Below are 15408 nucleotides of genomic sequence, written 5' to 3'. Positions count from 1 at the left end.
TGTCCCTATGGAAAAGAGAACAGAAAGCCGGCCTGGGTGAGATGGGAGGCAGCGGGATGTGGACAAAGCAGGGGTGCAGGCCAGAGCGTCCTGCCAACCCTGGGCCGTGCGTCCGCCGTCTGCTGCCAGAACGGCACAGCTGTGTCGGGAAGAACCTGGGAGCCGACGTTCATACTCTGCAAAAATACAGATGTGGGCCATTTCTCTTTTTTAAGTCAAGTGATGTCATTAACCTAATCCCCGGTCCCCCCCCCCCCTTTTTTTATTGTGGTATAATGTACCTCACATAGAATTTACTATCTTAACCATTTTTGGGGGGAGAGAGAGAGAGAAAGAGAGGAGGTGGGGAGAGGGAGAGAGAGACTCTCAAGCAGACTCTGTGCTGAGCATGAAGCCCGACAGGGGACACGACCCCACAACCCTGAGTTCGTGACCTAAGCCGAAACCAAGAGTCGGCCACTCAACTGACTGAGCCACCCGGGCACCCCTCATCCTAACCATTTTTAAGTGACAACCCAGTGGCATTAATGATATTCCCAATGTTGTGCAACCATCACCCCCATCTACACGCAGACTCTTCCATGACCTCAAACATTAAGCAATAGCTACCTCTTCCCCAGTGCTTGCCTCCCCTGGGAACCTTTCTCCTGCTTTCTCTGTGGATTTGCAAATTCTAGGTATTTCACACAAGTGCACTCACACAATACATGTCCTTTTGTAACCGACTTCTTTCACTCAGGGTCGCGTGCTCAAGGTTCATCCAGGCGGAGGCCGCTCAGGGCTTCATCGTATTCGAGGCTGAACAACATCCCACTGAACGAAGGGCCACCTACGTTTCTCCATCCACCTGCTGACATTGAGTTCTTTCTACATTTTGGCTACTGTGAAAAAGCCTAGTCCAGGTTTCTTTTTTAAAGACTTTACTTATTTGAGGGGCGCCTGGGTGGCTCAGATGGTTAAGCGTCTGCCTTCGGCTCAGGTCATGATCCCGGGGTCCTGGGATCGAGCCCCGCATCGGGCTCCTGGCTTGGTGGGGAGCCTGCTTCTCCCTCTCCCTCTGCCTCTCTCCCTGCTCGTGCTCTCTCTCTGTATCTCTGTCTCAAATGAATAAATAAAATCTTTAATAAAACAAAGAATTTGAAAAAAAAATAAAGACTATTTGAGAGAGTGTGTGCATGCGAGAGAGAGAGAGAGAGAGAGTGAGCACAGGAATGGGGGGAAGAGAGGATGAGGAATAAGCAGACTCCCCTCTGAGCGTGGAGCCCAACATGGGGCTCCAATCCACGACCCTGAGATCATGACCTGAGCCCAAATCAAGAATCTGGATGCCTAACTGAGCCACCCAGGTGCCCCAAGCCTAGTCCAGTTATTAAAAGCAGTAAATGTTCACGAGCTCAACAGCCCTATTAATGCCCTGAAGGCACATCACCCAGTTCCCCAGAGCAGAGGTTCTGCCTCTTTCTTTCTTTTTCTTTTTTTTTTTAAGATTTTATTTATTTATTTGACAGAGAGAGACACAGTGAGAGCAGAACACAAGCCGGGGGAGTGGGAGAGGGAGAAGCCGGCTTCCCGCGGAGCAGGGAGCCCGATGCGGGGCTCGATCCCAGGACCCTGGGATCATGACCTGAGCTGAAGGCAGACGCTTAACGACTGAGCCACCCAGGCGCCCCAAGGTTCTGCCTCTTTCTGGGTAAATACGCACGGTGAATACTGCCCCAGCTCTTCCCATCACCCGGAGTCCTCACGGCGGTCTAGGCAAGTGGGTACTGGGATCTCCCGCATTTGACAGGGGAGGCAGTCGAGGCCTGGGGTGCACCGGTCCGGGGTTCACACCCACGTCTATGGCTCCAGAACCACCTCATGCCCCAGAGCTGTACTGCTGGCCTGAGCAGGCTTTCCAGAACCTACTGGATGTTTCCAGCATATGGATCTGCCAAAGGCAGAGAACGTGGAAGGTGACTCCTGTCAGCATGAGGGATGTCCGCAGAAGTTCGCGGCGTGGCCTTAGGGGAGAGTGCTCCACATTCGGGGGCTGGGTCCCACCACCCCTCACGCCCCCGCGTCACAGCCCACTTGGGTGTCCTCCTCCTGCGGGACTGTGCCCCCTGCCGTCCACAGAGGGCACTGCAGGGGGAGCGTCTCCAGGGGCCGCCAGCTCTTCGGTCTTCATGTCCACAAAGCAGGGCCGACCCCGCGACCCCCCAACGGGACTCTCCAAGGCCTCCTGCAGAAGAAAGCATGCACTACGGTTCCACGGGTTTTACTGTGCGGCTCGCAAGCCCTGACTATTCTCTGGGAGGAAGGCCCTACCTCTGGGAATGACACAGCTCGGAGGGCCTTGCCGTCCAGAGAGCCCCTCGTCCCCAACCCGCTCCCCCGTTCCCTGACCTCAGGGCTCAGCACCTGTTGTCCCTCCTTGCCTGACTGACCCCACACAGGTCTGGGCAGCCCCAAAGCCTCCCGGGACAGGTGGCTGCTTTCAGGACCCATTCCACAACGCCTCTGCTGCCCCTTCACACCCAGTTCCCCGAACGGCACGCAGCACCGGCTCTCCGCCCCCCGCCGCCCGTCCTTCCCTGTCCTGCCTGTGCTGCCCGTGGACGCAGCACCAGCCCCTGCACCACGACCCTCCTTCCCTGCTGGACCAAGAGCAAAGGACAAGAGTAAGGACCCTGGGCCCAGACTGGTTTGAAGCCCAGCTCCTTAAAAGAGCAAATCACTAGCAACAGGTACACTCAGGAGGTGGGGTTCGCTCAGGCTTTGTCCACCCTGCCAGAAGCAGAACCCAGGTTGTGTCTCCCTCGGCTAGCTCCCGGGTCCCGGGAGCCCCCACACCATGCCCCTGGGCCCTGCCGCCTTCGGTGGGGTGGAGGGCAGCCAAGAACACAACCTTGTCTCCTAAACAAGCCTCGAGTCGGTAGCTTGGGAGGGCCGGGCTTGTCATTCTTCCCAAATTCCAGGCTTCTCTGGCTCAGGGAGGCTGTTGCTTACAAAACTAAGCTCACAGACACGGTGCTCAAGTTAGAACAATCTGTCACAGGAACGCAAAGCTTTTTATATCAGAACTCAGAAACACGGCCTCCAGAAAACAGGAGTTTATTTTTATATTCTGTAAACATGAGCTTCACAATCAGCACAAACGTGGAGCAATCTCGATGGTGTTTACTCGGAGGACAGTCTGTGGGTTCACAATAACTGGAAGAGAGAGAACAGAGTCACAGCTTGGCCACGTCTGATGCTGTTCGTGGGCTACGGTGAGACCCTGTCGCCGGACCACCTGCTCTTTCCACAGGGAGTTGGCCCGGCACCAGCCTTCCCCAGGTGGAGGGCCCTGCCGGCCCCGTGCCATGAGGGCTTCATGGGGGGCGCCGCCTGCCTCCCCCTCGCGCTCCGTGCGCTCCGTCGGAAGCAGCAGCAGCTGTAACTCCCGGAGGCTGGAGGTGAGGAGCGGCCTGGCCTGGCCCTTCTTCCCCCCGTGTGCCGTGAGACCCGTGGGCTGCTTGGGGGTGGACAGCCCCGAATGGTCGAACCTGAGGCTGCCTGGAGGCGGCCCAGGGTGGCAGAGAGGCTCCTGTGGACCTGACCTGAAGGAAAGGAAGCCTACTGTGTCGGAGTATTTTAGTAACTCCGTGCCATTGGCAGTTCAGGCCAGCAGTTACGGTGGCGACCAGGGGCTGTGAGTGCTGCATGTTTCCCAAGACAGGATGCCTCAGCCTGCGGGTCCCAGCCTTGAGGAGCCCCCACAAGGTGACTTCCAGGGGAGGCTCCTGCAGGGATGGTCCTGTTCCTGCTCGTGGATTACCTGGGCAGAGGTGGGGGGCCGAGGATTGGAACAAAGAAGGGTAACATGTAGGAGACAAGAGCGGAGAGAGCGCAGGCCAAGCCTGGGCTGGGCGCCCCCCCCAGGGTGGAAGAGCAGAAAGTGGGCAGTGATAGCTGCTGGGGGCCTCCTGTGACCCCATGTGCCCCGAGGCCCTCCGTCCTGGATGTGCGGGGCCTGCCCCTGCCCCAGGAGGCTGGTCAGGGAAACCCGGGGCTCCTGCCCTTACCCAGGAAATGCCCTCACCTTCCCGACCCCTCGCACCACACACTTCCGTGACACCCCTGCAGCGGGCACCAAAATGCCACCAAATGAAGCTTCTTTTCCTCTTCCTGCTAACTGGCTGCTGAGCCCACCCCAGGGCCCCTCTGCTCCCTCACGCACGGGTCATGAGCCCCCCCCCACGGGGGCACCCACGGTTGAGGCCTCTGCTGTGAAGTGACCCCTCAGACCTACTGCTGCTCCTGCAGCTCCACTCCGGGTCTCCTGGGCCCGCGCCAGGGCCACCCCCGCCCCACGCGACTCAGGCGGCCGGCCGCCCCTGGTCCACGCCTGTCTTGCCTCCAGAACCACGTCATGCAGCTCCTCCTCTCGTCCACGGCAGGCTTTGTTTCTTCAGCTCTGACTCCTGACCCCACCTCCACACCTTCCCACCTGCAAACCGACCCCCTCTGGGTCCCCAGCAGACCCCTGGACTTCCTGCCCAGCAGTGAGGCCATCAGATGGATGCTCACTTCATCACCAAGCCACACTGCTGCCCGGTCCTTCGCCCCGGCCGAGCTGGAAGGAGGGCCCTCCTGTCTGAGGCATCCCATCGCCGGTGCGCCGAAGCCCACGCTCCTCACCCCACCCTCGCCCCCAGGCACCCCCGGCTCCCCCTTTGACATTTCATATTGATTTTTGGCCTTCTCTATCAACCAACAGCCCCCCGCCCCTCCAGCCTCCCTGCTCCCCTGGAAACTCTGCAGACGGGCTCCCTCTCTTCCCCTTCCCATGTTCCATCACACACACACGTGTGTAAATATGTGTGGACGGATATATGTACCCAGAGGCACAAGGTCAGGTGTTGCTCGGGCCCCACTAGAATCGAAGATTCGTTCCCGTTCCCGTATAGAGGGCCAGTTCACTTAGCGCGTGCTGCTGGGCGACGTTCTGCTGAGAGGACCCCACCACGTCCCTTTCTTTGTCCAGTCTTTGTGCAGGACGTGAGAGCCGCCTCTGGTGTCCCCGTCCGTGTCTCACGGGGCATGCTGTGCCGGGTTGCAGGGAAGGCGAATGTTTGCCTCGCCGCAGCGACCGGCTGAGCCGCAGTCTGGCGGCAGCACCTGAGGCTCCCAGGGCCCTCTCCCTCCACACCTCTGGCCTGGTTAAGGGTGACCTCCGTCCGCCCCTCCCCATCAGACCCAGGGCACCGGAGCAGAGCTCTCTTCCAGGTGTCTGTGGCCCCTGCACCCCAGCAGCCCCAGGCCCCCAGCAGCCGCAGGACCAGCAGACGAAGCAGGGCGGGGACACTGCGCCTGCCACACTTTCTCTAACTTACCTTTTTTCCTCTTGTAGTTTTTCCTTTTCTGAAATTTCATATTGATTTTTGGCCACGATTCTGTCTTTTCAATGACTGTGGCTTCTACCCGAACAAGATCTTTTCTAGAAGGGAAAAAGATAATCAATGACATACCTTCTTATTTTTCAATCTTACTAATGCTTTATGTAAGAATTTCCAAAGTTTTGCTTTCTTTTTTGCTGATTATAAAAGTAGTATGTCCTCCCTACAGATGCTTTGAAAACCGCCAAGAGGCATGATCAAGAACAGTGTAGAAGGAAGGGGAGAAGGCTGGGGGGACGGGGATCAAGGGGTGTGAACTTCTATTATGAAGTGACTTTGCACAGGGAGTCCGGTCGGTAAGACTGTAATCACTTGGGGAGGTGACAGAGGGTAACTAGGCCTATGGAGGTCTGCACTTGGTAAGGTACAGAGAATGGATGCGATATTGTATGTGAATTGTAATTTAATAATAATAAAAAAGAACAGCACAGGGGAACCTGGCTGTCTCAGTCGGAAGAGCACACAACTCTTGATCTTCGGGTTGTGAGTTCAAGCCCCACGTGGGGGGTAGCGTTTACTTAAAAACAGAACAAAAGAACAGGGTAGTCTGTCAACAAATCTTACAAGCCTCCACTGTAATAATTAGTAACAGAACACTGGTTTGGCCCGGGTGTCCTCTGCCTGGCCTCCCATGCAGCCCGCGTGGGTCCTAGACAAAGCCCGGCGTGAGCGAGCGCGTTACCCAAGGAGCGGCTTGCCAAGTAACGTGAAGTCGTCAGCTCCAACCAGCAGGACCTGCGAATGGAACAGACGCGTTACCAACAAGTGACGGGACAGTCAGCGGCGCAGACTCTGGAGCATGAGGAAGGTACCGGCCACCTTCCTAGCCGTTCCTGGGGTTCGAACCGGTGGGGATGCAGGCCGGCCCCGGGCTACTGTGCCGCAGCTCCTGGGGTTCCTCCTGTGCGGGCCCAACGGCAGAGCCAGGACCACTGTCCCTGAGCACTTGGTGTGGTGATGGCGCATCCAGAGAACAGTGTCAACCGTCCTGTCAAACAACGGTGGCTTTTTTTTTTAAACTTTTTATTGAAGGTCGTAACATATACAGGGAAAAATCACATTGTAGTGTCTTTCAAGGCAGTTCATAACTGCTAATCCCGCTAAGACATAGGTTTAAGTGTGCTTTTTTTTTTATATATTTTTTAAAAATTTATTTATTCGAGAGAGCGAGAATGAGAGAGAGAGTATATGAGACGGGGGAGGGTCAGAGGGAGAAGCAGGCTCCTCGCTGAGCAGGGAGCCCGATGTGCGACTCGATCCCGGGACTCCAGGATCATGACCTGAGCCGAAGGCAGTCACTTAACCAACTGAGCCACCCAGGTGCCCACAAGTGTGCTTTTTTTAAAGACTAGGAAATTCCATGTGGACGTTCCAGAAACCGTCCTCAGCGTGGCCAGGCGTGGCCAAGTGTGGCCTCAAATGAAGACATCTTTGCACTGCGAGGGCAGTGGTATTTTTCGTAGATGTTGAAGACCATCTTAAGTTTTACTGATAAGAAGAATACCTGATCAGGGCCACCTGGGTGGCTCAGTCAGTTAAGCGTCTGCCTTCGGCTCAGGTCGTGATCCCAGGGTCCTGGGATCGAGCCCCGCCATCAGGCTCCCTGCTCAGTGGGGAGTCTGCTTCACCCTCTCCCTCTGACCCTCCCCCCTCTCATGCTCTCTCTCTCAAATAAATAAATCTTAAAAAAAAAAAGAAAAATACCCGATTGTATAAAACTTACATATTTAAAGACAAAGTGTATTTTGTAACAACACCGATGGACTCTGTTTGACGATGACAAATAATCAAAATGTTATCTTACAGTTACTTTCAGGTTGACGCGTTCTCTGCTACTGAATTTCCTAAGTGAGGAAAACCGATCTGCATTAGGTTGTGCTTTCTATAATGTTCTCGTTAACGTGAAATGTTTCAAAACAATGTCTTTTTAGGGGGCGCCCACCGGCTCAGTTGGTAGAACGCAAACGCATGACTCTTGATTTTGGGGTCGTGAGTTCAGGCCCCAAGCTGGGTATAAGGATTACTAAAAAAAGCAAATAAACTTAAAAAAAAAGTCTTTTTAGAAATCTTCTCAGATAGACTCCTAAAGTCTCCTACTTATCTTAGACACTATGGAGTAAACGTGCCCTTGCTCAGGGGCTCACGACAGAGCCCCCGTGTCATCAAGAAGCGAGCACGGCTGGCTGTTGATGGCTATACGGTCGATTAGTTCAGCTCTGAGCTTAGACCAGAGGCTGTGAGAATACGTCTTAGAAACAGAGTTTGGGGCGCCTGGGTGGCTCAGTTGGTTAAGCGACTGCCTTCGGCTCAGGTCATGAGCCTGGAGTCCTGGGATTGAGTTCCGCATCGGGCTCCCTGCTCAGTGAGGAGCCTGCTTCTCCCTCTAACCCTCCCCCCTCTCATGTGCTCTCTCTCAAATAAATAATCTTTAAAAAAAACAAAAAAACCCAAACAGAGTTTCATGCTCCCCTTGGTGTAAATACACAAAAACTCTGCCGCACAAAGGAAGGAGTATAGAAAACTATCATAGAAAACTTACATGTATATAAACATATATTTTAGGATTTGTTTATTTGAGAGAAAGAGAGAGAGAGAGAGAAAGAGCGCTCAAGCGAGTGCATGAAGGGAGAGGGAGAGAGAGTCCCAAGCAGACCCTGCGTCAAGCGTGGAGCCCGAGGCGGGGCTCGATGCCACGACCCTGAGACCATGACCTGAGCCGAAACCAAGAGTTGGACGCTCAACTGACTGTGCCACCCAGGCGTCCCTGAAAACTTAGATTTTATACACTTCTATAAATAGAATAAGAAAAAAACAAAGAAGGCCGCCCACAACAGCCAACAGAATCGTAAGTGATGGGTAGACATGCGAGGCCAAATACGTAGCCGAGCAGTGCAGAATGGCGGGTAAGCACATCGGTCAGGGAGACGCCTCTAAGACCAGCCTCTGAAAGCAGCCAGCAAAGCCAAGGCCGAGCAGCACTCCCGCCGAAACCTTCTCTCCGTAAATATGCGGAAAGCCCTCCGTCTGTAACCAGGATGTTCACTCCTTCCTATGGGAGAACGTTCCTGAGATGTGAGAACACTCAGCACACAGAAGCGGCTCCGAGGAAGTCTCCTGGGGGAGGGGCGCAGCCAGCGGGGCCGCCACACCCGGAGGGGACGCCCATGCTCCCCGACCCTCGGCTCTGCCTGCCTTCGCCCACTGACCCAAGAAAGCCCCCCAGGGATGAACCCGGGGGCAGGAAGGCACGTTTGGTGACTGAGCCCCCAGGTACACAGGCATGGCCGGCCTCACCTTCTCCAGCCGTACCCTCTCTCCACACGCAATGTCTAACTCGTTGTCAATTAAAATCAGGTCCTCAGAGGTCACCTTCCACTGGTGGCTGGCGAAGTGCACCACAGCGAAGAGCCGGCCGTATCGGCCTTTGGCGATCATTTCGTTCACCTTCCCCACGACTTCTGTGGGGCAGAAAACAGGACAGGCAGCGGGCCAGTCAGCCGCTCACACTGGGCATGGCAGCCGCGCCGCCCCACACGGCCCAGGCCCGCAGCGACAGTGATACGAGGCCATGGGCGCCCTGCTCTCCCTCAGCAGGGCAGGAAGCTCCAGCGGCAGCAGGGACATCAGGCGATGTGACAGATGGCACCACTGGTGAGGTCACCCACTGAAGGCCGCACCCCTCCCCACGGCCAGCGCTTGGCCTGCCATTCCTAGGAGCATGGGCTCGTCTGCGTGGGGGGCTTCTAGAGACACGCATCCTCCCAGACCTCACGGAATGCCCCACGGCCTCACCTCAGCTCATGGTCTCCGCTATCCTGCCCCGTTCGCTGTCTGCTAAGCGTCTACGAGCCCTGACCCACCCAGCCTGGCCTGGGGCTGGGGGCTTGGAGAGGAACACACAGATCCTGCCTCGGAAGCAGAGTCAGGCTGGAGCCGCGGCTGGAGAAGGGGCAGAACACCGTTGATCTTGCGCCGCATCTCAAACAGTACTTTAAAACTGGAAGATGCCCCATGCTGACCTGCATCTCCTGCCTTGTGAGGGAAATAGGATCCCACGCTCGCTCATGGCAACGGTGGCCGGCCACATTGTCCCTCCTTGTGTCCCGACACCCCGACAATTTCTGCGACTCCCGGGACAGCACCGGCACCCCCGGCTCTTCTGACTGTGGGGAAATCTTCCCCTGCCCCCACGTTCCTACCAACACCAGGGAGACAGGGATGGACCAAGGGCCCCTCCCTCGCTTACACCGCCTGCCTTGACCACGGTGGGTGCTTGGGAGCATTTGCGAAACGAACGAGGGTTTAAATTTTTGCATCAAGTGGCAAAAATGAGCCTGAGTGTTCACACCGCGCTGGGTCTCAGGGCACGTGGAAACATGAGATCCTGTTCTGTTGCCAGGGGACCACCTCGGTGAGGGGAGGAGGGACGACCACCCTCCAGTTTCTGCCTCTGTTACCTGCATGGTGTCTGGTCTCCTCAGCGGGGTCTGGCAGGACAGCTTCTGGCCAAGGTGGTGAACTCAGCGATGTTTTAGGAATGTATCTGTAAAACACAGTTTATATGTGTGTGGCACACCCGTGGGAAGACAGTTCAGAGTCTGTAGGAAATGGCTGTGCTCAGGCTGGGGGGCCGTCACTGCCCTGCCGATGCGTGAGTCTTGGGTACAGACCTGCCCCCTGGTGGGACCAAGGACGGGCTCCTGCGCAGCCTCTCAGGTGGGCTGCGTATTTCAAGAAACACCCACTAATCACTCCATAATCAAAACAGGAATTCCAACCATTTTATTCCAGAAGAGCCCCTCCTGGGAATAACTACCTGCAGAGAAGACTGGCCCTTCTTAGCGTCCTTGGGGCACACGGGCTCTCAGAGGTATGAGCTACAGAGCTGCCCCCCTCTCTCCTCCACCCAAGGGCAAGTTCTCTGCCTCCAGCCGGGCTCTCGCGCCTCACCCTGGCATTCCAGGGCTCTGCGAGCAGGGCTCCCACGACAGGAACACTTCCCCTGCTCTGCCCCAAGCCGGTCTGCCCCGACCTCTAACTCCTACCAGGTAGGTGCCTGCTCGGCCTTCATGCCCAGACAGGAGCCAGGCCCGGATCTGAACCCCACCTCTGTCACCAGAGTAACATGACCTTGGCAAGCACAAGCATCTCACAACTCTGCGCTCCCATTTCTTTCATGGAGCAAATGAGAATAAAAAAAGCACCTGCCTCCAGAGTCACGCAGGGTCAGGAGGGACGGTGTGCCCAGAAGGACCGGGCAGTGTGGGGGCGCACTCAGCGGCCATGGCACTGCCGTCACTGCCTGTCTTGTGTTGCAGCCAGGCGTCTGTCCCGCCCCCTGCTCAGCCTGGAGCAGATGAGCCGACTGTGCAGGGAGGGGAGCCCATGGGCGACAGGAGATGGCAGGGTCTTTCCCACTTCCTGATCTCATTTGGCCTCGAATTCCTGAAGTCTACAAAGAGGGGAGAGCTCAGGAGAGCCTGTATCGAATTCAATTATTCAGAACCGTTTTAAAGCTTTTGTTGCTGTTTGCCGCCACACAGGGAACCCTTCCTGACCTCAGTCTTTCTGCAGCAGAGCTCCAGAGAGGAAAAAAGGCTGCTCACCGGGGAAGAGCCGCTGCTTCTGCAGCTGGCCCCAGGCCCCTGTGCTGCTACCGGCAGCCAGCAGGTGCTCAACACGGGCGTGTACAACAAATGCTCTCCGCACTGGGGTTCGGGGCACTGCGGTGTCAACTGGCCAAGAAAATGAAACTGTACTCGTTCGCTGTGCTCCTCTCAGAGCACCTGGAAACACGCTCCCGCTCTGTGGCCAGGCAGTGGCCTCTGATGGACAAGGAGGAGCGGGGTCTGACGTAGGAGCTCTGGCCTCCTCGCCAGGCCTGGCTGTCCTCTGCTGCCGACCGCGAAACAACAGATGCCGCAAACCCGGCACTCCACAGGCCTTCGGCTCAGGTCACGATCCTGGGGTCCTGGAATCGAGCCCCGCCGTCGGGCTCCCTGCTCAGCGGGGAGCCTGTTTCTCCCTCTCCCACTCCCCCTGCTTGTGTTCCCTCTCTCATTGTGTCTCTCTCCGTCAAATAAATAAATAACATCTTAAAAAAAAAAAAAAGAGAGAAAGAATAAACCAAAGTAACTGACATTCCCCCTTAGGATCTCTCTCTATAACCTGATTCTGTTTTTCGACTCCTCTTTTGAGAAACATAAAAGCCCCCTGAATCTCCCCACTTCTGAGTCTGCGATGCAGGAGCAGCCAATACTCTTGACAACTCCCTGTATGCCAGGCGCTGTCCTAAGCTCTTTAAATGTAGAAATTTACTGAATGCACACAGAACTCCACTGAGAGAGATCCTAACACCACTTCCATCTTGCAGAAGAGGAAACAAAGCTCAGGGACCCTGGGCTGCAAGGGGCAGGGCCAGGATAGGACCCAGGAGCTTCCTAATTCTTCACTGTCACCCTCTATTGCTCCTGGATATTCCTACCAGCGGGTGTGATTTTGTCCAATTTACTTTCTGTAGTTTACATTAAAGGTTTTTTTCCCCTGGGGTGGCTCAGTCGGTTAAGTGTCTAACTCTTGATGTCGTGAGTGAGGCCCGCATTCAGACTCTGCGCGCAGTGAGGAGTCTGGCTTGAGATTCTCCTCTCTTTCTCGTCCCCGCCTTAAATAAATAAATAAAATCTTTAAAAAAAGGCTTTTTTTTTTTGCCGTAAGTGTATTTTAATACTAAACAAACTCTTCCAAGTGATACTTATTTTTTTCTTCCAAATGATATTTAAGTTCTTCCTAAAAATTCTGATCCAACCTTCCTGTGAGTCCATCTTCCCACTTAGAAGTCTCTAATTAGGAGCCACAAGCTTTCCTTAACAAAATCAGCTGCATAAGGCCTAGAAGCACATTTATCTTTGGACGCTTGATGTTCCATCTATGTTTATGTCAAGGGTTTTAAAAAACTACTATCAAAAGGTTAAGAGAAAATTTAGATGTTCTCGAAATCCCACGCACATGCCAGTTTGACTTTATAAAGACAGTCCTACAAATGACGAGTCACCCAAACCCACGTTTTGATATATTACCCTTGTGGAACTGAAGTGCTCTGCGAACCGAACCTTCGGGAAGCGGACCCCAGGGAAGCTGAGGGAACAAGAAACAGCGATCGTTACCGGTAAGAAATGCCACCGCTCTTCAGAAAGCGAAATGCACAAGTACTACTGCTGGTGCCCGAGTCAGAGCCCCAGATCACAACGCACCTGCGGGAAAACCAAGGTCAACAAAGCTAGAACAACATCGCTTACAGTTATTGCTCGTGTGTGTCGAGATGTGTTCTCATGCCATCAAAAAGGGCCTAAAACCAGAACCGCTCACCCACCGACCCGATCCTGGACCGCCAAGTGCCCAGTGGGTTCAGATGCTGTTCTGTGCTTTTGAGACGGCCCGCGGAGCCCACCTCCTCAACAGAGCTGGTTTCTGTGACCAATGGCATGTGGTAGAGGGAAGGGCACAGCACTTCTCAGATTAAGTTACAAAAGACTGGAGGCTTCTGCCCACGGCCCACCTGGTGAGCTTGGAAACAGAAAGCCCAGCCCCAGCTGACAAGAGTGCCAGAATCACCCAGCTAGGCTGCTCCTGTAAATGCTGTGCATGACAAACGCTGGTCATCTTAAGCTGCTAAGCTCTGGGGTAACTTGTTATGCAGCAGTAGATGACTAATACACCAAGGGACAAAGGTAATCACGGTCTACCAAGCGAAGGGCCCAGTAATCAAACGCAGAGCTTAGGAGCAAAAAGCAGAGGACAGCAACTCAGTAACTGTCAAGGGTTTATTTATTCATTTATCTCCGAAGATGTCTTGTTCCTGAAGTTTCATTTGTGGGGCTCCTGGCTGGCTCAGTTGGTAGAGCATGCGGCCCTTGATCTCGGGGTTGTGAATTTGAGTCCCACGTTGGGTGTGGAGCCTACTAAATTAAAAAAAAAGCTTCCTCCGTATCTATTTTTTTGAGAGTTTTTGTTATGAATGGATGTTGAATTCTGTCAACTACTTCTTGCATCTACTGATGCATTTTTTTTTATATTGAGCTACAACTGACAGTCCATAAAATTCACCCTTTTATAGGTACCTGTTAGCAGGTGTTCCCAATTATTGCTGTCTTGGGCTGGTTTGTCCTCCACTACCTCGCTGTGCCTGGGGTTTAGACCTTCGGCCTTATCTCTTCTTTCTCTATTATCATTCCTCTGCCCACTGCATCTAGTGGAATGAATTTAAATAACCCGTCTACACTGGTGACTCCCAGGTTTACACCTGCAGCCTGGATTTGATCATCCACTTGTCTATTTGCTATTGCAAATCTAACAGGCATCTCAAAACCTACAGAGGTTCCAGATCCCGCCCCCCCATGCCTGCTTCTCCTCCCCATCTCACACAATGCTACCTCCATTAAAAGCAGGGATTATTTATGTTTATTATTGATGTATTCCACCCCTCCCCCATCAGTTCATGATGCAAAAAAGGTGCTCAATAAATGGTGGGTGAATGAATGAAGTCCACTCTGCTGAGTCAGCACATGAAGCCCTGGTTGAAATACGCCCTGACGGGGGACTCAGCACTTCTCTTGGGAGCCACCCCATTGTTAAAGGCTCAGCTGGAAAGTTTCTGCACCTGATCTGCTTCCTTGTAACTCTCAGCTATGGTCTTGACTTAGCCCTGAACCCCAGAAAGAACAAATGTACTCCCTCCTCTCCCATGGGGTCATCCTTTAGGTCTCTGAGGACTGTGGTGTGTCTACCATCCTGTTTTCCTCTCTCACTCTTCAAGGTCCCACCCGCTTATCATTTTGGTCGCCTTCTCTGTGTTCCATGTTATGTGTTTCTTAAGGTGGGAGACTGGAATTGAATACAGCATTCCAGAGGTGGTTTTATGTCGGTAGAACGGAGTAATTTTCAGTGCTTTTGTTAAAACGTCCCTCCGTACTTAAATCCAAGTTTTACTAATGGAAAACGTCAAGCACACGAAAGTAAAGAGGACAGAACCGTGAGACCAGAGCCCTTGAGCAGCTGTTCCCGGACTCAACAGTTAACAACTCACTTGATTCACACTGCCTCTGGCCCAACTTTGCAATTATTTTTAAGTAAATCACAGATACATTGTTTAATCAGTAAAGATGTCAGTACACGTCTATGAACAATAAATATTCTTAGAAAACGCACAGAACGGGAGCGCTATTATCCCATCTTAAAGAGGGAACGATTCTTTAATACCGCCAAATATACAATTAGACCTAATTTTAAAACATACCTAGACACTCCCACACACAAATAACACACTCCAATCATTTCAAGCAAAAATACAGTGTTTCCGGCGAACATAACTTTTTTGAACCTCATAAAAATACGGCTGCTGCTTTTACTGAATGGGTTAAGATTTGGTAAGGACGTTCACCACTACTTTCCAGAGGAGGACAGCGGAGGTTCTAAAGAGTGGCTCGAAGCCTGGGAGCAATGGTACAGCACGGGCTTGGGAGCCGTACCGAGCTGTCCGAATCACTCTCGACCCACCTCCCTGCCGTGTGACCTTGGGCAAGTTACCTAAGTTGTCTGAACCGAGCCTCAGTTTGCTCCCCAGACAACACAGGCACTGTAGGGAGTTGAGGAGCTGATGTCTGTAGCGAAGCCGCTCACTAAAGGGACCAGGATCCGAACCCGGGTTTCCCCGACTGCAAAGCGAGTACTACATTCACCGCACCGAACAAAAGCGGTCAACACCGAAGGCACCGAGGCAGACACGGACCCGCACGCCCCGTTCGCCCCGCTCCCTCTTCTCACCCCGCCACCCGGGTCTCACCCGCTCCGGGCCCGGACACTCTCAGGCAGCTGCGGCTGCACGCGGACACCAGCCCCCCGAAGGCGACCGTCACGATCCGGGTTGTCACGGGCGCCGCCATCTTCCCGCAGCTTCGGCCGGAAGCGGAAACGGCCTCGGCGCGAGCCT

The 15408-nt window shown here is 54.1% G+C and overlaps 1 protein-coding gene across 2 annotated transcripts; it reads right to left on the bottom strand.

Annotated features, from left to right (window-relative positions):
- Window positions 1-3080: 3080 nt before the first annotated feature.
- Window positions 3081-15408, bottom strand: MRPL21 (mitochondrial ribosomal protein L21). 2 transcript variants are annotated; one of them, XM_025879073.2, is made up of 7 exons: window positions 15262-15408; window positions 12500-12557; window positions 9881-9966; window positions 8718-8881; window positions 6106-6158; window positions 5361-5464; window positions 3081-3195 (listed from the first exon to the last, which is right to left on the bottom strand). In XM_025879073.2, the coding sequence occupies exons 1-7, from the start codon at window positions 15359-15361 to the stop codon at window positions 3131-3133; spliced, it is 630 nt and encodes a 209-aa protein (XP_025734858.1). In that variant the 5' UTR covers window positions 15362-15408; the 3' UTR covers window positions 3081-3130. The 2 variants fall into 2 exon arrangements, with proteins under 2 accessions (XP_025734858.1, XP_073739475.1); XM_073883374.1 differs by lacking the exon at window positions 12500-12557 and having other exon boundaries at window positions 15262-15377.

Source organism: Callorhinus ursinus, unplaced genomic scaffold (assembly GCF_003265705.2).
Source record: "Callorhinus ursinus isolate GAN/ISIS: 27379988/994484 unplaced genomic scaffold, GSC_fseal_2.0 scaffold51, whole genome shotgun sequence".
Lineage (NCBI taxonomy): Eukaryota > Metazoa > Chordata > Mammalia > Carnivora > Otariidae > Callorhinus > Callorhinus ursinus.
Note: the sequence above shows the minus strand (reverse complement) of the source record. Positions and strands in the feature narration are given on the sequence as shown.

Coding starts and splice junctions, on each gene's coding strand:
- MRPL21 (XM_025879073.2), bottom strand. CDS start 15,361: ATGGCGGCGCCCGTGACAACCCGGATCGTGACGGTCGCCTTCGGGGGG. Junction 6,159..8,717: donor AGAGGGTACGGCTGGAGAAG/GTGAGGCCGGCC, acceptor TTCCATTCGCAG/GTCCTGCTGGTTGGAGCTGA. Junction 3,196..5,360: donor AAACTACAAGAGGAAAAAAG/GTAAGTTAGAGA, acceptor TCTCTCTTCCAG/TTATTGTGAACCCACAGACT.